The 20,165-nt window shown below is 39.0% G+C and overlaps 1 protein-coding gene across 2 annotated transcripts in view; it reads left to right on the forward strand.

Annotated features, from left to right (window-relative positions):
• LOC126037848 (macrophage mannose receptor 1-like) overlaps nt 1–20,165 on the forward strand; it is a 33,752-nt gene that overhangs the window by 2,283 nt on the left and 11,304 nt on the right. For both annotated transcript variants that reach the window (XM_049798720.1, XM_049798722.1), the window contains exons 3-22: nt 1,201–1,374; nt 2,333–2,497; nt 2,800–2,916; nt 3,841–3,984; nt 5,368–5,550; nt 5,733–5,887; nt 6,722–6,835; nt 7,556–7,671; nt 8,464–8,612; nt 9,036–9,235; nt 9,655–9,776; nt 10,530–10,617; nt 11,331–11,475; nt 11,922–11,957; nt 12,046–12,215; nt 13,067–13,134; nt 14,830–14,930; nt 16,170–16,312; nt 18,452–18,566; nt 19,773–19,921. In XM_049798720.1, coding sequence (XP_049654677.1) covers nt 1,201–1,374; nt 2,333–2,497; nt 2,800–2,916; nt 3,841–3,984; nt 5,368–5,550; nt 5,733–5,887; nt 6,722–6,835; nt 7,556–7,671; nt 8,464–8,612; nt 9,036–9,235; nt 9,655–9,776; nt 10,530–10,617; nt 11,331–11,475; nt 11,922–11,957; nt 12,046–12,215; nt 13,067–13,134; nt 14,830–14,930; nt 16,170–16,312; nt 18,452–18,566; nt 19,773–19,921 — 2,654 coding nt within the window. The remainder of the gene's footprint in view (nt 1–1,200; nt 1,375–2,332; nt 2,498–2,799; nt 2,917–3,840; nt 3,985–5,367; nt 5,551–5,732; nt 5,888–6,721; nt 6,836–7,555; nt 7,672–8,463; nt 8,613–9,035; nt 9,236–9,654; nt 9,777–10,529; nt 10,618–11,330; nt 11,476–11,921; nt 11,958–12,045; nt 12,216–13,066; nt 13,135–14,829; nt 14,931–16,169; nt 16,313–18,451; nt 18,567–19,772; nt 19,922–20,165) is intronic.

Genomic DNA, 20,165 nt, shown 5'->3' on the forward strand with positions numbered 1-20,165 from the left:
TTTACAAAGCATTCTGCTGCCTGCTTGTCATGCAGCAACCCTTTCCTTACAGTGATGTCAGTAGGGGAGCTAACCACAAACAGGGTAGAGAAATTCAAGGCAAATATGACTACATATTTCTTTGTAACTCAGAAAGTGCAATTCTTTCAAATGATAGAATAAAATGACAAAGGCCTATGATGTAATCATAAGGAATAATGGGAATTTTGTTTGTACAGCAAGAGCAGGAGGAAATCTATGACTGTTTCAAAATATGTCTGATCAATTTGTAGAATAAGTGGTGATTCTGTTATATTTAAATATTTATTGTTGCTATTACTTGGTTTGACCATGTGCTATTTCTAAGAAGTTAATTTCTAGTTAACATAGACGTAATCCACTTTTAATAGTGTTTACCTGGTGTGTCCCAGGCCCAGCGAGAAGAAAAAGTAGGAAAAAGCAAAAGGAAAAACAGTGCTTAATCATTCAGAATGCAGTAAGTCGTAACACCCTGACAAAGGAACACTGGAGAGTCAGATCTCCTTTTCCTGCATTATTATCCCTCTTGGATTATGTAGAGTGGGCATCCAGGCTCAAGTGTTCAACCTCCTTTCTACTGTGACACTGGTACGGTGGGAAGTTAAATAACAAGGGATGAAATTTTTGCTGTGCTCCACAGCAGGTCCAGATGGAATGAAGTTTGTCATAATTTTGTTCAGATAGCAGCAAATTAGACTGCATAGAGATGGGAGGGTCACTTCCCAGCAGAGTCACCTGCAAATTGAGGATATAACTTCCTCTTATGAAGACTAATAAAAATATTCTGATACCTTCTTTCCAAGCCTCTTCAACCATATGGAAAAAAAAAAAAAAAAGGAACCTAAACATCATCCACTGACAGGAGTATGCATGCAATGGGAGCAGCTGAGTCATGAGCACTTCTGACACAGTAGTCCAGATAGAAATGAAAAGAAAAAGATAGACAGAAGTTAGTCTGAGGGCCAATTAAGGCTTGTTTGAGAGTCTTAATTCTGAATATCTTGCCATAGTCATATCTGATTGGCACAACAGCCTTGGAAGGCTTTGTGGGAATGAAGTACTGATGTGTTGAGCTCTTGCACAACTCAACTGTGTCCATGAGGAGCTGGCTATGAGCAGACACTGTGGTAAACATCTAATACCAACTGACCAACTGATACTGATCTATGTTTCTCTCTGTAGATATCTATACACTGGGAGGAAATGCCTTTGGTGCACCTTGTGTGTTCCCTTTTAAGCTCAAAGGTAAATGGTACGCTGAGTGCATCCCTCGGAGTGATGATGCAAGCTCTCTCTGGTGTGCAACTTCTTCAGATTTTGATAAAGACCAATTTTTTGGCAATTGTCCACTAAAAGGTAATTTATTCATAAAGATTTCAGGAAAGGCATTAAGCAATTTTTCTTCCACTCTCACGGTCAAAATTTCCTTGGGATGTGGAAGTAGCATTGCAGAGCAAGCTGGATTCTGGCCAGCCTAGTTCGCTGGTGAACGATGCAATGATAAAATTAGGTATCTGCTCTCACTGTTTCTCCAGCAGAGATGAGTAGTAGTCCTAGATATGGGGAGTATTCTGTGGGTGGTGACTGGGACTGATGGAAAAAGGAAGAGAAAACCCCTAGCACCAGGTGAGAAGAAAGTCAGGGCAAATGGAAGGCAGAAAGAACTGCAATGGATGAGGAAGGTGAGACACAGGGAAGCAGGGCAGTTGTGTATCATGGGACGGAGCAGAGAACAGGAGAGCTGCAGTGAATGGAAGGGCGCAGGGACATGGGCAGTGACCTTCACCTGCCTTTGGTGCTCCAGTGCTCCTTACGCCTACAAATCATCCAACACAGCTTTCCAATAACCCCAGCACGAATTCCTTACCCCTTCACCCCCACTTCACATCTGGTTGATAGGAAATTATCATTTCTGTCATGTTGAGAGGTCTGGGAGAGTGTAAGAGGGGTCCCAAGGTAAGAAATGGGTGTGGAGACCAAAATTTTCTGTATGGGGAACAGAGAAATGCGTGTGTACATATACAATATATCAGTAAGTGGGTTAATGAAAAGTAAACTGTGAGAAAAGTAGATGAGTCATAGAAATAAAAAGGAACAGTGTCAATGTAGAAAAAAATCAGGTTTGTAAGGAGAAATAGTTCCTTATGTCATTAATGTATTATCAATATTGGAAAAAAGTGTATTTAAGTGGGGCAAACTATATGTAAAAAATTAGCAAATCATACAGTTAGATAGTTTTAGTCTGCAATGAAGATTTTATTTCCTGTGTTAGCAAGTATGATTATCTTTGTCAAGTTGCTGTTATGTTTTATAGACACCATCCACAACAACCTTTGGAAAACAAATCCTGTGACAGAAACTCGCTATCAGATAAACTCAGAATCACTTTTGACATGGCATCAAGCAAGAAGAAGCTGCCAGCAGCAGAATGCAGAATTATTAAGTATCACAGACCTTCGTGAAGAAATGTATTTATTAGGTAAAGTAAAAAAACCCCACAAGTTAATGCATATGTTTAAAATGTACGTCAGCTCCAAGAGCTTTAACATGGTTACTTGTATTTACCTTGTGCAAATAGGTCTTAGTGACATTCTTAAAAAAGCTTGTCCCTTTCTCACAAAAAATTTATTAAAATAGTGGAAAAAAATCTAAGTTAAGAAAAAGATATCTACTATGACACTTTTTCTTTTTCCATGCTTTAAAATTTTATTTCAAGTTTTATTGAATAACTTACAAAATCAGAGGCATTTAATAACGTGACTGTTTCTTTTGACCATTTAGGGCTCACTAGTGACCTGGGTGTCAATGCGAAGCTCTGGACTGGTCTTTTCAGTGCACTTGACAGTGGCTGGCAATGGATTGGGGGCAGTCCTTTCAGATACCTAAACTGGGCTCCAGGTAAATGCACTTTTCTGAAACAATGATCAGCATCTGGGCCAAAATTCTCTTCTCTTCCCCAAATTCCTGTTACCTAATTCCTTTGGTTTCATAGAATTTTCACAGGTTACGGGGATTATGGGGAAGGTAGGATATTACAGTAATAGGGATCACACCCGAGATGGATCATCATTAATTCTGAATTTCTCAGAGAAAGCAGATAGCTCATCCAAGAAAACAGTTAAAACCAAATACGTACACCTCATTCTATTTTTTTTTTCCATCCACAATTTTCTCATCAGACATATTATTCAATCCAAACAAAAAAAAACCTCATGAAAAATGCTATAAAGAGAATTTAAAGAAAAAAGAAAAAAATTAAAGAGAAACATTACAGTAAAAATACTTTCAACTGTTCTCAGTTACTGCTTATGACATTTATCTGATGTACTTTATCTTAATAAGTTTCCACTCTTTTCTTAGGATCTAAGTCACCATCTTGCATGTTGCCATGTTAGGTATTTTCACAATAGTTTTTGTGACTACAGGGAATTCCAAAGGGCAAGCACTCCCATGGAATTAAATACACATTTCATGTTCACTGTTCAACTGTAAAGGATGTTGAGTTGTTTCCAATACTACCACCCCATAAGGAATTGTCTTAGATGAACTTTTATAAAGCTTTTTTCTGCATACTGCCATACTTCAAATACACTGAATTTCTTCATAAGCAGTGCATGGGAGAAAAGGGCCAAGTCTCATGTTTGAAATCTCAGCCCTCTCGACCATCCCAGTGGTGCTCCCTTGTCACTTCTCCTGGGAATTATCACTCTGAAGAATAATACACCAGTGGCTTTGCAGCTCCAAAAGACCTGCACCTTCCCTCCTGTGATGAGGTGAAAATTTTCAATGTTAACAGAGGGATTCTGTGCCTCTTTCCTAAAGGAAACCCATCTGTGGAATCTGGAAAAATATGTGGGACCTTCCAAGGTAGGAATGGCAAATGGGAAAACCAGGTGTGTGATCGGAAACTGGGATATATCTGCCAAAAGAGAAACTCCTCCTTAGATTCCTCCATTATTGCCTCAGGTAAGCTGGTCAGAAAATAAGGCTATTTTTGCAGTGAGTGAGAAATACTGGGAGGATGCCATATATGAAATAAGAATATATTGTCAAACCAAAAGGATTACACTTGTTGACCTCGGTCAAATACTGAGAAAACTTTAATTTTCTGGCTCATTTTAAAGTTGATGTCTAGATGTTGTTCACCATTTTGAAAAGATCCCAAGGTACTAAAGAAGGCAGGATTATGTGTTTAGTCATGTTATCCAGACCACGAAATACTGAGGAATACCCTGTGCTCTGAAAAATACACTGAAGATGTGTCCTGCTAAAAGATGTGAGCCAGAGTTCATGCTCCCCCTGCTCTCTCTGACCCTTTTTGTTCTATTCTGAAAGGAAAAATTCAGAATATGGGGCTGGCACCTTTTCCCAATTGAGTTCCCTCTCCACCTGAGGCAGACTAGGTCTTATCTTTGTAAAGGAAAAAGTGTGCAGTTACTTCACCTGGGAATTCCCAGCATGCAACTGATTCTACAGTAACTCCCTCAACTACACATATACTAGTATTTAAGATTATTCTCTGGCTCAGGGGATGAATGGCACATCAGGCACATCATAGCTGGTATTCTGTACTTTCTGGCAGCATCCAGACAGCTCACTGGGAATGGTTTATGATCCATGCTAACCTCCAAACTATGCCTGGATGTTGTTTAAGGAAATGCAGGTCTGCGCAGGTCAAAACCATGTCCAGGGAGCATTGACCAATGTGGCTGATCACACGCCAATGCCAGGCACACATCCTGCCCTCTTCAGTTTACTACATAGGTGCAGACCGTGTGAACCTTCAGAGCAATGGAAGATGGCTGGCCGTTCTAAATTCTCACCAAGAAATAGCTGCTGAACAAAGTGCCCGGCTTTTCTGTGCAGCTGGGATTTCTGACATGTCTGGTATAACATAAATGTGTCTGGGCTCTCTGTTACATGATTTGGGCTGTGCAGGAGCTCCAACTGGCTCCCGAGCACCTTGTGTTTCCAGTGAAAAAATGTACAAAATCTCCAAAATTCAGCAAGATAAAGTCCCTGTGTGGGAAAAGAGGCTCTCTTCTGTAAAACATAGCTGTACTCAGAGCCTTGCTGAGGGGGATTTAGCATGGAGTTGCGCCCTGCAAGTTTGTATACCGAATTACTTAGTATTTATTTAATCCTGTAAAGGAGGTTTTTGGTAGCTCCCAGCACAACTGGGATGCAAAAACTGTTTTGATTCTTTGTGATCTTCAAACTTGTGCTTCTCTCCTCTGCCAGTATGTGCTCCAATATTCCAAAATCATGTCAGTACCTGTCATTTTCTTTTTAGTTAAAAGAAAGTGCTGAACAGGACTGCTCATTAGTTGTTTGAAATATTTTTTTTAGGTGACTTAAAGCCTTTTAAGTGCCCCGGGCAATGGGTGGCCTATGCAGGTCATTGTTATAGAATTTACAGAACACCCAAAATATGGAAAGAAGCCCAGTCTTCCTGTAGGAGAGAAGATGGAGAGCTGGCGAGTATTCATAATATTGAAGAGTACAGTTTTACAGTGTCTCAGCTTGGGTACAGTGAGTATTCCTGCAGGTCACTTTTTTATCTAGAATTATACTGTTGCTATCATTCATTTAATCATTGTAACCATGATCTTAAATGTTTTTTAAAAAGTCCTTCTTCAGTCAAAAGCGGGTGTGAGATGTGGTTGTTCCATTTTAAGACATACCCATACCTACCATTACCTTTGTGTTCCCAGAGCCAGATGATGAGCTGTGGATTGGTCTAAATGACTTCAGGGTTCAAATGTATTTTGAATGGAGTGATGGGACACCCGTGACTTATACCAAATGGCATCACGGAGAGCCGACCCACACAGGGAATAAGGCAGACTGCATTGTTATGAAGGGAGAGGTAAAAATCCCTCTCCCACTCTCATCCTTTCTTCTGTCCTTTTTGCTCCCCCCCCCCCCCCAAAGGAAAACATCTGTGACGAAAATAATAAAAAAGGAAAAGGACACAAGGGTATTAAAAGTTTTTATGAACTTGGTTTAATTCAGAATATCTTAGTGTGGAAGGAGACTGGAGACCAGATCTAGGAAGGTGGATGGTGGAGCACCAGAATCAGTGCACTGCGCTGAGACTTGGCCTGCTCTGCAACAGCTAGGATGAATCTCCTATCTAAAACTGGTTGAAGTAATTCAACATCCACATTCAACATGGCTGGTCATGGCTACATAGCATGATTCTTAGGTTTCCTATAAAGCACCTAAAATACAGGTTTACTGGAGCTACTTTGGAGGCTCATATTACTAGAGGCACAAAAAATTAGGTACAAAAAATTCTATCTTGTTTTATACACAGCATAAACAAAGATAATACTATGGAAAAAGACTTAAAAATACATTTTTCATATTTTAAGTTTAGTTTATCCAGCCTTTCCTTGCTATTGTCATCTGGTTATATGAACATAATAAATACCACGCTGATGAGTGGAACAGCATGTTTCCTTCCTGCTCTCACCAGCCATTGAGTGTTTAATACATGCAACCTTCATTCTCACACATCTGAGGAAATGTGGCCCTTACTGTTGTTATTGTGTTTCCTATTTGAGAGTTTTGGAGAAAGCAGGAAGGCAAGGAAGAGAGCTGAAACAGCCTCATCCATACAAAGAGAGAAGGGCTCTTCTCTAAAAGGGATTTTCTCTAGATTTCACTCCTCTTTGTGGTTTCTTCTTACCATGCTCAGGATGGATCCTGGGCTGACAGCGCTTGTGAAATAAAACTCGGTTACATCTGTAAAAGGAAACCTTTGGCAGAAGAACCAGGGGCAGAGGAGGTTACTTACCCAGGCTGCCAGAAAGTAAGTGTAAAACAAAAGCAGTGAAAGGTTGTTACATCTTACTTTCACACCCATGCTGGTGAGAATCACAGAAGCCAATTATTTTGACTGTTCTTGGTGGAGCCCTTGGAAACTGTTAATTTTATGTGTACTGATTCTTCTTAGACTAATGGGGAAGTTTTTTCTTTATTTAACCAAAATAGATCGACTTCTTTTTTGCATTCCCTTACACGTGCACTTCGCTCAGCTCTCTTCTAATGCAGAGCTGGTCACTGCACCCGTAAAAGCCACTCTCTGCAGAGCATGTCAGTATTTTTTCACGCTGTAACTCACTGGTCTTGGGTTGCACACAGCCTTCTCCATTCAATCAGTGCGCCACAGGAGGCAGGAACATTTGAGCTGATTGGTTTGCAGATTGCTCATAGGCTTTTGCAACAGCTGCACTTACAGAACGAGAAGGCAGAGCAGGTTTTACACAAGGAGATGCAAAGTGCCTGTGATTGTGCTCTCAGTCATAACCACGGCTCACAGCTCGCAAATACCCCTTGCCGTGTCCTTTATCAAGGGGCAAGACGCAGAGCTGTGGTTACAAAAGCTATGCTTGATTATCCTCTTCGTTTCTTCTCATGGCTTCTGAGATTAATTTTGACGCGGGGTGTGGTATTAATGTGGCTTTTGGAAGTGTACTCTGCTGCGCAACCTGACAGCCCCTCCGTGTATCTCTGCTGTTGATGCTGACAGGGCTGGATGAAGCACGGCTTTTACTGTTACTCCGTCGGGCAGTTACCAGCAACATTTTCAGAAGCAAAACAGATCTGTAAAGAAAACAAAGGTTTCCTGGCTACTGTGACAGACAGGTACGGAAACATAATTCCTGTCCTTTCATATGTGCAACCAGGTTGGAAGGGCCGAACACAAATCCCTTCTTACTTCACAGTTACTCATAGTGTCTAGTGTGATACTACTCCTTTGCTGGAAAATCTGCGGTAGAACTGAAGAAGTATTGCAAAATACACGAGGGGCTTGCATGTCATCAATACAAACATTCAAGCCATTGTTACTGCACACCTACACTGTTGTTGACCCCAGGAATTAAAAAAATGAGTCAACCCCCCCAACAACCCCAAATTGCCAGATTGTTTTAAAACTTATTGAACCAATGATAAACAGATAAACATGAAACTATTTATTTCTTCTGCATTTGAGCTTTTCAGCAACAAGTGGATCTGGAAATTTACCCCTTTTACAATAAAAGTAGATTTTTTTCCCCAGAGTAACAAGATTTAAAGATCTAGACCTTACCATAAAGCTCAGAAAAACACTGTAGCCCTTATTTATATGAATGAGTAACATATATGCATCAACACAAGTATTGTTTGGCTTGCGTTGTTCATTGTGCAGTACAAAAGAATAGAATCACTCTGAATTCTAAACATGATTTACATTACCAAAATATAAAAGAAAACTTAATTTATATGACAATTAGAACTATAGAAGTGAGACATTACCGTTGCTTCAATCCATCCTTATCTTTTCCCACGTATTAACAAATCACCTTAACTTTACCAGATTTGCTACCGTGAGCTATTTGGAGAAATGAACAAATTAGATAAAATGAGATACATCAGTTTGGTACTTATTCTTCACAGATACGAACAAGCTTTTTTGACTTCTGTAATTGGATTCAACCCAGCAAAGTATTTCTGGATTGGTCTCTCAGACACGGAGGAGCAGGGAATGTTCAGGTGGGCCAGTGGAGATGCGGTCACCTTCACTCACTGGAACACAGGAATGCCTGGTAGGTGCCACAGGGGCCACCGAGCTTCTGCTCTGGGGACCCAAGAAGTGAGGGTTTGAAAGCTAAATAGTGGTTTAGAAGCTCTTCTGTCATAAAGTGGCAGAAACGACAGTGCAACTTTCCACTTGTGTAAAGGAGATTAAATGAGGGATCGTGGTAACTCCTTCCAGTAGACCACCTGGGACTGCATGTGTCTGTTGGTATCATTTCTCTTTGTTGTCTGATGGTTTTGATAAGTGATTCATAGTATGATGTAAAAGGAATTTGATAAAATTGCTTTTTATGATTTAATTGAAATGCATGTGAGCTACTGTGAGTTATTGGCATCCAAACACAGCGGGGGCAGGTGCTCTTAAGTAGCATATACTTTGGGAAGATGCAGCCATTTATCAATAAGGTTTAAAAATTTTATGTTTCATGAAGGAAGGGAGTCAGGCTGCGTGGCCATGATAACAGGAACTTCAGCTGGATTATGGGATATTTTGAACTGTGAAGAAACAAACATGTTTCTCTGCAAGCAGCTGGTGGAGGGAGTGACCCCCCCTCCTCCTCCAGCGACGACCCCTCTCCCGTCATGCCCAGAAGGATGGCAATCCATTCCTCAGAGCAGCTCCTGCTTCAAAGTAGGTGTTTAATTGCTGAATGCAAACGCTTGTCATTTCAAATGAGAATAAGTTTCATGTATGCATGGAAGGTGGATTTTACCCTGCCTACCTGATAGGCAGTCTGTGGTAACATGTCACCAGCCATCCCCAGGTGGTGTGGCTGGGAAGTGCTGGAAAGTGCTGTATATAGGTTGAACTGAAGTCTGGAGTCACAGGGACTCTGAGATGACAGGAAAAGCAAAGTTGCTTTAATAATAATACTTAAATAATTTAATAAAAATTAAATTTGATAGATGACCACAGGCTTATGGTTGTACAATTAAATAGGAAGTGAAAAAACCAGAGACCAAGAGACCAGAAGAAAGATAGAAGCCCAGAATTCTGTTTCTAAATTTCTGTAATACCCAGCACAGTATTCAATTGTTTGCTTTTTATAGATTTTTCAGGGAGGAAGGGAGAAAATGCAAACATGGTTTGGTGCACGAGATTTTTGCAGAGCCATTGGAGGAGATTTGGCATGTATCCACAGTGAAGAAGAACAAAACCTAATAGCTGGCTTGTAAGTATCTGCACAGTCCATTGTTTAAATATAGGAAAAAACCCAAACATTTTAAAATTACCTTTCTGAAAGACATAAGGGATTTCTGGTGATGAGTTTCTACGTTGCAAAGATGGTGTATATCTTTGCAAAGTTGCAGAAGGAAATGGGTAGAAAGAGGTGAGAAAAAGGGTTTTTTTGGCAGGTCTCTGGGAAGGCGGTGCTATGCATTGAAGTAGCCTGAGCATACACAAAAATGAAAGAAGGATCACTAAAATTGGTTTCAACTGAGTTTAGTTCAAAGAAATAACACTGATCTTTTTAGCTCATTTGTAGTTGATCAGTAGATGAAATACTCTTGATTAAAGGAATAGTTTGTGCTGCTTTTCTTCCTTAGTTAAGGGGAAAAATTGGGAGACTAAGGAAAACCTGACCTACTGATGTGCTTATATAAAAGTTTAAATTAAGCCTATGAGGATAGACAGGTCTGAATTTGGATGCCTAAGCTATTTGGTGGAACCAAGACCTTAAAATATATTTTCATTTAACTTGGTATTTGTGGACTCATGACACCTGTGATCTTTCCCATGAAGCTCTGTGTTTCACTGATTCCTGCCACATGCAGTGCCAGGGTGTTTTCCCCCACATGGCAATTGAATGATAACTATCTCAAATGATATTTCAAGCATCAAAACACTGAGAATAATGTAATGATATACATTCTCCTTCTCTGTTTCACACTGTGTCTCATTGTCTATATTTGTAATCATTCAGAAAGAGAGATTATCTTCACCTATCTTACTGGATGGGTTTAAGTGCTTTGGACTCCGACAGTGGATTTATATGGAGTGATGGCTCACCAGTGAGTAAATAGTTTATTGTTCCAGATTTCTGTCTAATTTTTGATGTATGTCTTGGCAGACAGCTGTCACAAGTCCTCCTATACAAGCTGCAAGTGACCTTAAGTCTTTACTACCCAATTACACTCTAGGAATTAGTTTTTATCTTTTGATAGTTCATAGTTATAGATAACAGTATGACATTTAGATTAATGAAGTAACGCCAAAGGTGACGGAATATCTCTCGATCTAAGCAAATGTGGTTGTATTAATCTCTATATTCCCATTTGTCATTTACTGTTAGAAATAATTTTGTGTGTCTGCATGAGCTAGGCTTTGTTGCCCTCACCATCTTAAGTAGATCAAGGTCTGCAAGGCCCAAGTCCATATGGCAGCACTGATGGATTGTCATAGGTTGAAACATCAGAGCAGGATAACCAGCCCAGGGGTCAGAGGGTGGTACTTAGATACTTCTTTCTAAAGCTTGACAGGACAACTTAATCTCTCCTGATAACAAAGAGGGCAATAACTTCTTGGCTTACTAACATGGCTTATAAATACACAGATGAATCATTATGCTATGCAAGGGTCATGTCCTTCTCCTTACAAGGTCTGGCACCAAAGCGCAAGACAGACCATGAAATCAAATGAAGTACATTCTTCTTTAACAGGATGATATGAGACAGTCATTTCACTTTAAAAGGAAAATAGTAACAAGGCTGTGTTTCTACTATAGGTAAATTTTGAAAAATGGGCAAATGGAGAACCAAACAATTATGATGGAAATGAAAAATGTGGCGTGTTTAATGGCTACAATAATATGAAGTGGAATGATTTATTCTGTGAACATATGCAGGACTATGTTTGCCAAATAAAAAAAGGTAGGATTACTTTCTTCCTTGAGACAGATAAGGACATCCTTTCCAGGTCAGATCGCACTCTCTGCATGTATTAGAGCCAGCTGTGCCATCAAGCACAATGAAACACTTAATACATTTTAATTTAAATAAAAGCAGTTGAAAACTATGAATTCATCCATGGGATACACATGTAAGTTTGGGATATTGACTAAGTGAAATCCAGCAGCCTAAAGTTGTGCATAGCTTCTGTAAACTTAACTTGTGATCAGCTGTAACATTGTATTTTGCTGAGTGTAACACCTTTTTTTCAGATATTCTGAGAAATTCTGTGACAAAAATATGCATATTGAGTAACCCTTATGATTAATTTTATTCCTTGGAATTAAAATGCTAACAACTGTATAAATATATTTAATTGAGAGATGTCTGAGAAACATAATATACTCAGATGCTGATTTACATTGCAGGAGCGTCACTGAAACCAGAGCCTACTTCCACATTCGGTAAGTCTTGTACTTCCAATAACAGAAATAAATTAACATATAATGATGTTAATTTCTATCACAAACTGCTTAATGTTTTACCTTGCAGATTATGAATATATTGTTAGTGAAGATGACTGGATAATATATAATCACAAGGAGTACTACTTCAGCAAGGAACCAATGCCTATGGAAAAAGCCAGGAACTTTTGCAAGAAGAATGGTGGTGATCTCGCTGTCATTGAGAGTGAAAGTGAAAAAAATTTTCTCTGGAAATATGTAAGAAACATGTTTTAATTCAAAAATGCACCATTCTGTCCTGTACTGAGGCACCTTTTTCAGCTGGCTTGTGAAATAGTAGAAAGTAGTCCCCATCATAAAAAACATCAGTGCCACCTTTCATGGGCTTTTCTACTTAGGAGCTTTACCATAATCATTATTTTCATACATTGCTACATATAGACAAACCCTCACCCTCTTTTCAAGAACACTCTCAGGGTGCAACTTTTGAAAACCTTGCTCTGTTTAGCTGAAAGCTACAGTTACTGAGTATGTTTTGTTTTCCAACTCATTCTCTTCACAGAATTCAAGAAAAGATGTTCCCTTTTTTTTTTGCCAAAACAGATTTCAGATTTTCAGTAAAAGGTTTAACCCAGAATATTTTCTAATAGGAAGAGAATAACCTCATGGTGATATACTCTTTTTGGAAATAGTTTCATAGTATTAAAACCAAATGTGATTCCATCCTTTCCTCCACATGACTAAGTACTAAAGCCCACCATTTATTTGTAGCCTTTTGGCAAATTCTAACTATGCTTTCCTAAAACTCTTAAAAATATTGCTTTATTTTATAGCTTGCTTAAGAGGTTGTTCTTACCTTCTTAACATAGCTTTTTGCTCCATTTCTTTTTCATCCCATTCTCCTTTTTTTTTGTTTTTAAATTTAAATACTGGAAATTGGAGGAAAATATTTCATTTAGTAGTTCAGGCACATAATCCCAGCAACTTCTTGCACGTTGCATACTATGCAATTGTACAACTGCAACTAAAGTGTTTTTTGAGATCTTGCTTATTTTGTTCAAAATCTATTTTCTTACAGCTCATTAAAATTCTATTTTTTTGTGTTTTAGACTTTCTATAAAGACTGGGGAAATAACTTCTATATTGGCTTAAGTGTGAGCCTTGACAGGACATTCGGGTAAGTAAAAACAAGTGAAATTTGTCAGACTCATAAAATGAATATGTAGCATGGCTCTCTAAGAGACTGTTGAAGTTCAATGACTAATAAAATTTGTCTACAGCTATGCTTTGACATAAAGTTTTGAAATATGATTCTGCTCCTCAGGGGAGCACTTCTTCCATAATATTTGCACTATTTATTTCCCCTTCTTTTGGTTGTATACTCTGCTTTTGTATTGTGTGGCTGAGATGTTCCCTCACAGTCAGTGCAGTGTCATCCCCTTTTCCTTGTTAGATGAAAGATAAATTTGGTTGGAGGTCTCTAGGATGTTCCAGATGGTACTTGCAGACATTACTGACTATTAAAATGATCAAAGAAAAAGAACCCTTAAAACCTGCAGTGAGGGGCATCATGGTGGTTTTTAAAGGTGAAATATCAATACTGGAGAGCCCTTGTCTGGAAGGTAATTTCCAGGTGGTTGTACCGTTAGAGGCCAGGGCAGGACAGCTCCAGGCTACATAGAGTCATTATGTTTCTACAAATGTCTTTGGAAACAAAGTTCTCTGGGAATGTACTAAACCTTCCTTGGAGCCTTAGATGAGTTACAGATGTATTTCTCATGTGGTACTCTTCTCTCGTCCCCACTTTGCCCCCCCCCCCCCCCCCCCCCCCCCGCCTTTTCTAGTGTCTTCTCCTGGGATTTGAAGCTTGGTCAGATGAGTTTCAGCCTCTTCATCACAGTCTTTCTTCTTTTGCCTCTGGATGTCTTTCTTGGCCACAAGCCGGAGAGACTGGATAGTTTCATCTCCTGGAGCTTCTGCTTTCTACATCACATCCACTGCTCAGAAAACATTGTTGGTTGTCCAATTCTCCCTTGCTTCCTCACTAGTTTCATCCTCCTTCCTGTTGGATGATGATGCTACTATTTGTCTTTATATTATTACTCCTGGTTTATTGTGTACTGTGTTTTCCTATTTGGCTCAGGAAGATTTGCAAGTGGGAACAGCTAGGCATCCTCTTTGAATTCCATATTTGTATTTTACTTGCAAAAACATATATACAGTTGCTTAGTCTCCAAAACTCTAAATTGCCCTGGAGCTGATGTTGTCTGAAGGCTCTCACTCTTGGCAGATTCTCCACTTGACCCTTCTCCTTGCAGCACACTAAGGATTTTTCACTTTTTTCTTGGCTACTTTTTGAGAATAAATTTGTGAATCACCAAACTAGGAAATGATTGTTGCACAACTGAAAGTAATAGCTGGATAGTATTAAAGACTTTCTTTATTTAACAAAATGGTTCCCAGTGGTCCCCAGTAGATGGTTCAAGGCTCTCTCTTACCCTATGAGATTTTATATTATTGCTTTTAGACCCAGGAAATTACTAAACTAGGCTCGTATTTCTGTTTCTGTGCTCCAGGGAAAGCCAGGTCCAGTATTACACTGGTCTGTTTCCTGTAGGCCATCAATGCTCAGAAATCAAGAAAAGCTGGGACCACCAGTTGAGACCATTAGTTCAGATGTGGTCCAGGTCAGCAGTGTAGACAGTTGACATAATGATATTTTTTACTAATACTGAGTGGAAGCTCTTGTTTTTCTTTTAGCAGAGAACATGTGTTTGTCAGCTAGAATATAGGAAACTCTAATATGTCCTTTTCAAAGAAATATTAACTAATTCAACTGCAAATTATTATGCCCCCAAATGACTTCTTTCAGATGGATGGATGGAACTCCAGTGAACTATGTTGCCTGGGCTCCAAACGAACCCAATTTTGCAAATAACGATGAAAACTGTGTGGTCATGTATACCCAAACAGGTGGGTGCTGTGACAACATTCAGTCTGCATGGTGTGGCATAGGCTTGGGAGGGCTGCATGTGCAAGGGTGGGTAAGTTATAATACTGAGCAGGCTGATGTTTGATAGACTGTTTAAAAAGCATAGGAAAATAAATCATGTTGTCTTCTTCCATTTATGCACTTTTTAAAAGTTCAGATCTGTGTAGCTAACACATTGGATTACATCTGCAATTTGATTCCTAGCTTTGTCAGAAAATTTCAACATGAACAAATCAGTTAAGTATCAGACCATCTGTAGATAGAGTCAGTATTGTTTTTCCTCTAATCTCTGCCCATTTTATGACTACCTCCCAAAGACATCAGCTGTCCGTTATCACTTGTGCAGTTCCTAAAAATCTAGGGCTTGGGCATGGTTTGATTATTACTACACAATGTTATACACTATTTTAATTAAAATAAATACAAATATCCTTTAATACAGCAAGTTGGAAATAACTGTGCTTACCATAGCCAAGCATTTAGTCTCATTTGGAGCAGTTAAACTCTTCTACTTTAAACATTTTTCGTCAAAATCTAAAGCTGAGGTGATCTTTGTAGGGTCTGTTAGAGGTCAATGGAAGGAAGTGGACAACTTTGGGGAGTAAATGCTATGTCCTGTTTTGGAGATTTTCTTTAAGATAAGATGAATTATGTGTTAACTTCACTGAATTATAATGACAATATCTCCATTAAACACTCTTATTAGCTTTGCTGTTGATAGCTACCTTGTAACTGTCTGCAGCTAATGAAATGAATGCCATTTTCTTATTCATTCCTGATCTATAAAACAGGGATGGTGATGTTAATGTTACCTTCTTACATCACACTCCTACAGGGAGAAATATACCCAGAAGACTATAAGACTTAGGTAGTAAGGTAACAAGGCCCAAGTACCTTATATAGACAGAGTGATCCTAGAGTTCTTAAAGATCTGAGAGAGGTGAATTAAGCACTTGAACTAAAGCTCCCCTTTGGCAATGCTATGGGTTTTCAATATTGAAATATTTCTGTTCTCAGACAAAATATTTGTATTTTGAATTTTGCTGGAAACCTGAATATTTCCAAGGAACATACATAAAAAATACTCATTATTTCTGGGGAGATAAATACAAATATTGTTATCAGTTCTACTTCCTGCAATAGATTTGCTTTAGGAAAGGAGACTTTTTATCCTAGTCTCAGTTGCATTTAGTTTTCCTTTTATTCTAATTTGCTTTCAGGTACATGGAATGATCTCAACTGTGGCAGTGTTGAGTTATTCATCTGTGAAAGGCTTAACAATACTGTTCGTCCAACAATTGCTCCCACTTCACCACCACCAAAGGGCGGGTGTCCACAAGACTGGTTCCTCTTTGATAACAAGGTGCAGTATGAAGTGTCAGTATATTGTATTTTAAGAAAAGCAGAATAACAGCCATCTTTGGTTCAGTTTTTCAGCTGTAGCAGGGTTTTCAGTTATCACAATGTATGTTCTGACTGTGTGTATTTAAAGACTAAAAATACGATTCCTGAAATAGCAATTACAGCCTCTGTTGCGATCACAGCTGTTATGCAAGTGTTCTGGTTTCAGCTGGGATAGAGCTAACTGTCTTCCTAGTAGCTGGTACAGTGTTATGTTTTGAGTTCAGTATGCGAAGAATGTTGATAACACACTGATGTTTTCTGTTGTTGCTCAGTAGTGTTTAGACTAAAGTCAAGGATTTTTCAGCTTCTCATGCCCAGCCAGCGAGAAAGCTGGAGGGGCACAAGAAGTTGGCACAGGACACAGCCAGGGCACCTGACCCAAACTGGCCAACGGTGTATTCCATACCATGGGATGTCCCATCTAGTATAGGAACTGGGCAGTGGGGGCGGGGAATCGCCGCTCGGGGACTGGCTGGGTGTCGGTCGGCAGGTGGTGAGCAATTGCCCTGCGCATCATTTGTACATTCCAATCCTTTTATTACTACTGTTGTCATTTTATTAGTGTTATCATTATCATTATTAGTTTCTTCTTTTCTGTTCTATTAAACCGTTCTTATCTCAACCCACGAGTTTTACTTCTTTTTTCACGATTTTCTCCCCCATCCCACTGGATGGAGGGGAGTGAGTGAGCGGCTGTGTGGTGCTTAGTTGCTGGCTGGGGTTAATCCACGACAGCGAGAGGTCATGAGACATACCAGAAGAAAGCTTCATCTTATATTTTTGCTAATGTTTAATGTTGCAAAAGTTGGCTGAGCAATTTTCCTTGCGTGGAGATGTTATATGTTCTTGTTTACTGTGCTAGGCTTATCTGGCTGTCACATGTTGCCTGGACAATTATTCGTCTCTTGCCTGCTATGCACCAGCTCTCAAGTCACTAAGGCACCTTCCCTTGAGCAAATTTATCAGGTTTTTATATAATCAAATACCTGTTAAGGTTGTTAAGTAATTCAATTATAAGCTTCACCACACTTTATTATGGAATATCACTCTTTGCCTTCTCAAAAGACAAAATTTCAGGATGAGAGAGTGCATGTATTTAAAATCCATAGATTGTCATCAATGAAGCTATAAAAGCTATAAAACAAGAGTGTACACTGTTGAGAATACAGCTAGCAATGAAGATAATCCTTGGTTACATTGCCTCGTCTAGCTCTGTCTCTCTTTCCTTTGGCTAAGCCGAAATATGACCTCACTCTGATAGAGCTCCTTTGTTTGAGACACACTGGCTACTGCCTCCTCTTTCCTCCCCTTTCTCAGCCCTGGGGAAAAGAGTCACAAACTTAGGGTTTCTTCCATTTCTTCCATAGCTCTCTCTCAAGGTTAAAATGTCTGCCTCTTCCTCACCTCCTGGAAAAGGAGTTCCCAGAGGTTCCATCCTTGACTCCTTTCTGAGTGTTTAGACACCACTTCTGACTGTCATGGAGCTACCTCCCTTTTGCTCAACTTTTCCCCCCAAATTGCCTGATTAACTTTTCAGTTGCATCCTTTAATCAACACATTTACATTGCTTGACTCTGGCAAAGCTGCTAATGACATCTTGGTTAAATCTCATAGATCATATTACAAGAAATGGTAAATACCTGGGTTTCTTTGTAGAATCGGAATCATTCTCTTTCTGTGATTATCCTGTGATAATCAAAGCTGGTATGACAAACAGGGCAACAGAAGCCGAGATGCTTAGCTTCAATAACATGTCTTATCCTTGTTTGTTTTCTGAGGTCTTCTTAGGCATTCCTCCCACAAAGTCACACCTCAGAAGCGTGCTCAGAAGCTTTAACATGATTTCTACTGAAATCATTAGACTGACATATTCCTTCTTCTAAGTGCATGCTAAAATATTGGGGTTTATGCTAGTTTTCTAGCACAGGTCTTCTCTTTCATAAAGACCTAAAGGTAAGATAGAAAGGGTTATTATATCAGTTAATCTCCTTTTTTTGCTTAAAATACCCAGTTTATCTTGTTTGGTACAAACAGAGGTGTTTTAATTGGAAATTAAAATGCCATCCAGTTACCAATTTGGCACACTTCTCTTTTTCAGTGTTTCAAAGAATTTGGCTTTAATGAAAATGATACATTGACATGGCATGCTGCACGGAACAATTGTATTAATTTTGGAGGAAACCTGGCTACTATATCAAAAAAGGAAACACAAGGTATAAAGTACTAACATTTTGATGCTGGATGAGACATCAAGTAATTCCTGATAAACAGATTAAAACAGATGTTATAACTTCTGCAATATATGCTATTATTTATGCCATATCAATATCAAGTTATGTCGAATGAGAAATTGCACCTTTTGAAAAATGCAGAGGTTTTAGTGTCTTGATTAACTTCTTAAATCGTAGCTCTGTGTCTAATATGGGATGTACAATGTAATTCATACTGTTCAAATATTAAGATTTTGTATTAGGGGCTTGTCGTATAATAAAATGTTCATATTTTGATTTTTTAAAGCGTACATGTAAAAATAGCACACAAAGGGAGTAACGTCCAAACCAAATCACCATGCACCTAGCTGCTGAGCCAAATGCTGTGGGTGTCAGTGGAGGATGCAACCTCAGGCAGCAGTAGGCTCCAGTGCTGAAGTCCCGACTTCAGCCTGTTCCCCTTGCTCTGCTGGACCTCAGCCTGCTGGTCTTGCTGTTCAGCATGTTGCAGGTTTTTTAGCGAGGCCTCGTGTTTGTTCAGGAAATGTAGTCGTCCTGAGGGCTGCACACAGACCATCGCCTAGCTCACACCGTCAGTGCTTGTGGTTTATGCTTTTTCTATAGTAGAGCAAGGACAGTCGAAGGACAGTCTTTTAGTGGAAAGTCAGTCTAGGCAGGAGCTAAGCAAAACAGCATCTGGCCTTCCAAAAAGCTGAGGTCTCAGGATATATATACTTGGTTAATAAGTAGTTTTATTTGTGTTACGCCTATTTAGAAACCAAGTTAGTAAGTCTGGTTAACAAAGAAGTTACCAAAGAAGAAAATGGAATGCACAGTCTGCAGACTCATTTTCTATGTGCCAAGGTGTAGAGTACTCATGTTAATTTCCGTAATACATTTAAAATATTTTCCCCTCTTCCTCAGATGATTAACAACACAGAAGGGGGTACACATAAATTCCTTAAAAATGTTGAACACAATTTTAGGTATCAAAATTTGCCCATCCTTGTGTTTGTAAATACTTTTTCAGACTTTTAACATCAGATGACTAGCTATTCTTTTTAATTTTTATGAGAAGATTATCATGTTATTAAAAAGAGAAAAACAAAACTCATCATCCTGGTTCCAGGCACTCTAGAGTCTGCACTGTTGGGGAAAGGTACATTCAGTTTCCCTCCTTGTACAATCTTTTTTTTTTTTTTCCTTCAGCTTTCCTCATGTCCCTCTTAAAAAATACTGCAACTGATGCTTGGATTGGACTGAATGACATAAATCAGGAGCACACATACTTATGGACAGATGGAAGCCCAGTTTACTATACAAATTGGGCGAAAGGTTCCCGAAGTTATTATAGTAAGGTAAACATTAATTTCTGGTTATCACTCAAACATTATAACTTTGGTAGGTGATTGTATATAGCTACAACTGTATTTCCTGTAAAGTTTGCTTTCTAAAGATTTTTAGTGATCTTGTTGCTTTTGAAAGTGGAGTAAATATGCAGGAGATCTACCATCACACATTTTTTTCAACTTTGTATTTTGTCATGAATTTTTTGTTATGAATCCAGGCAGATGTTTGGAAACATTATGCAAAACTCAGGCA

The sequence above is a fragment of the Accipiter gentilis genome, chromosome 4 (genome assembly GCF_929443795.1).
Source record: "Accipiter gentilis chromosome 4, bAccGen1.1, whole genome shotgun sequence".
Lineage (NCBI taxonomy): Eukaryota > Metazoa > Chordata > Aves > Accipitriformes > Accipitridae > Astur > Astur gentilis.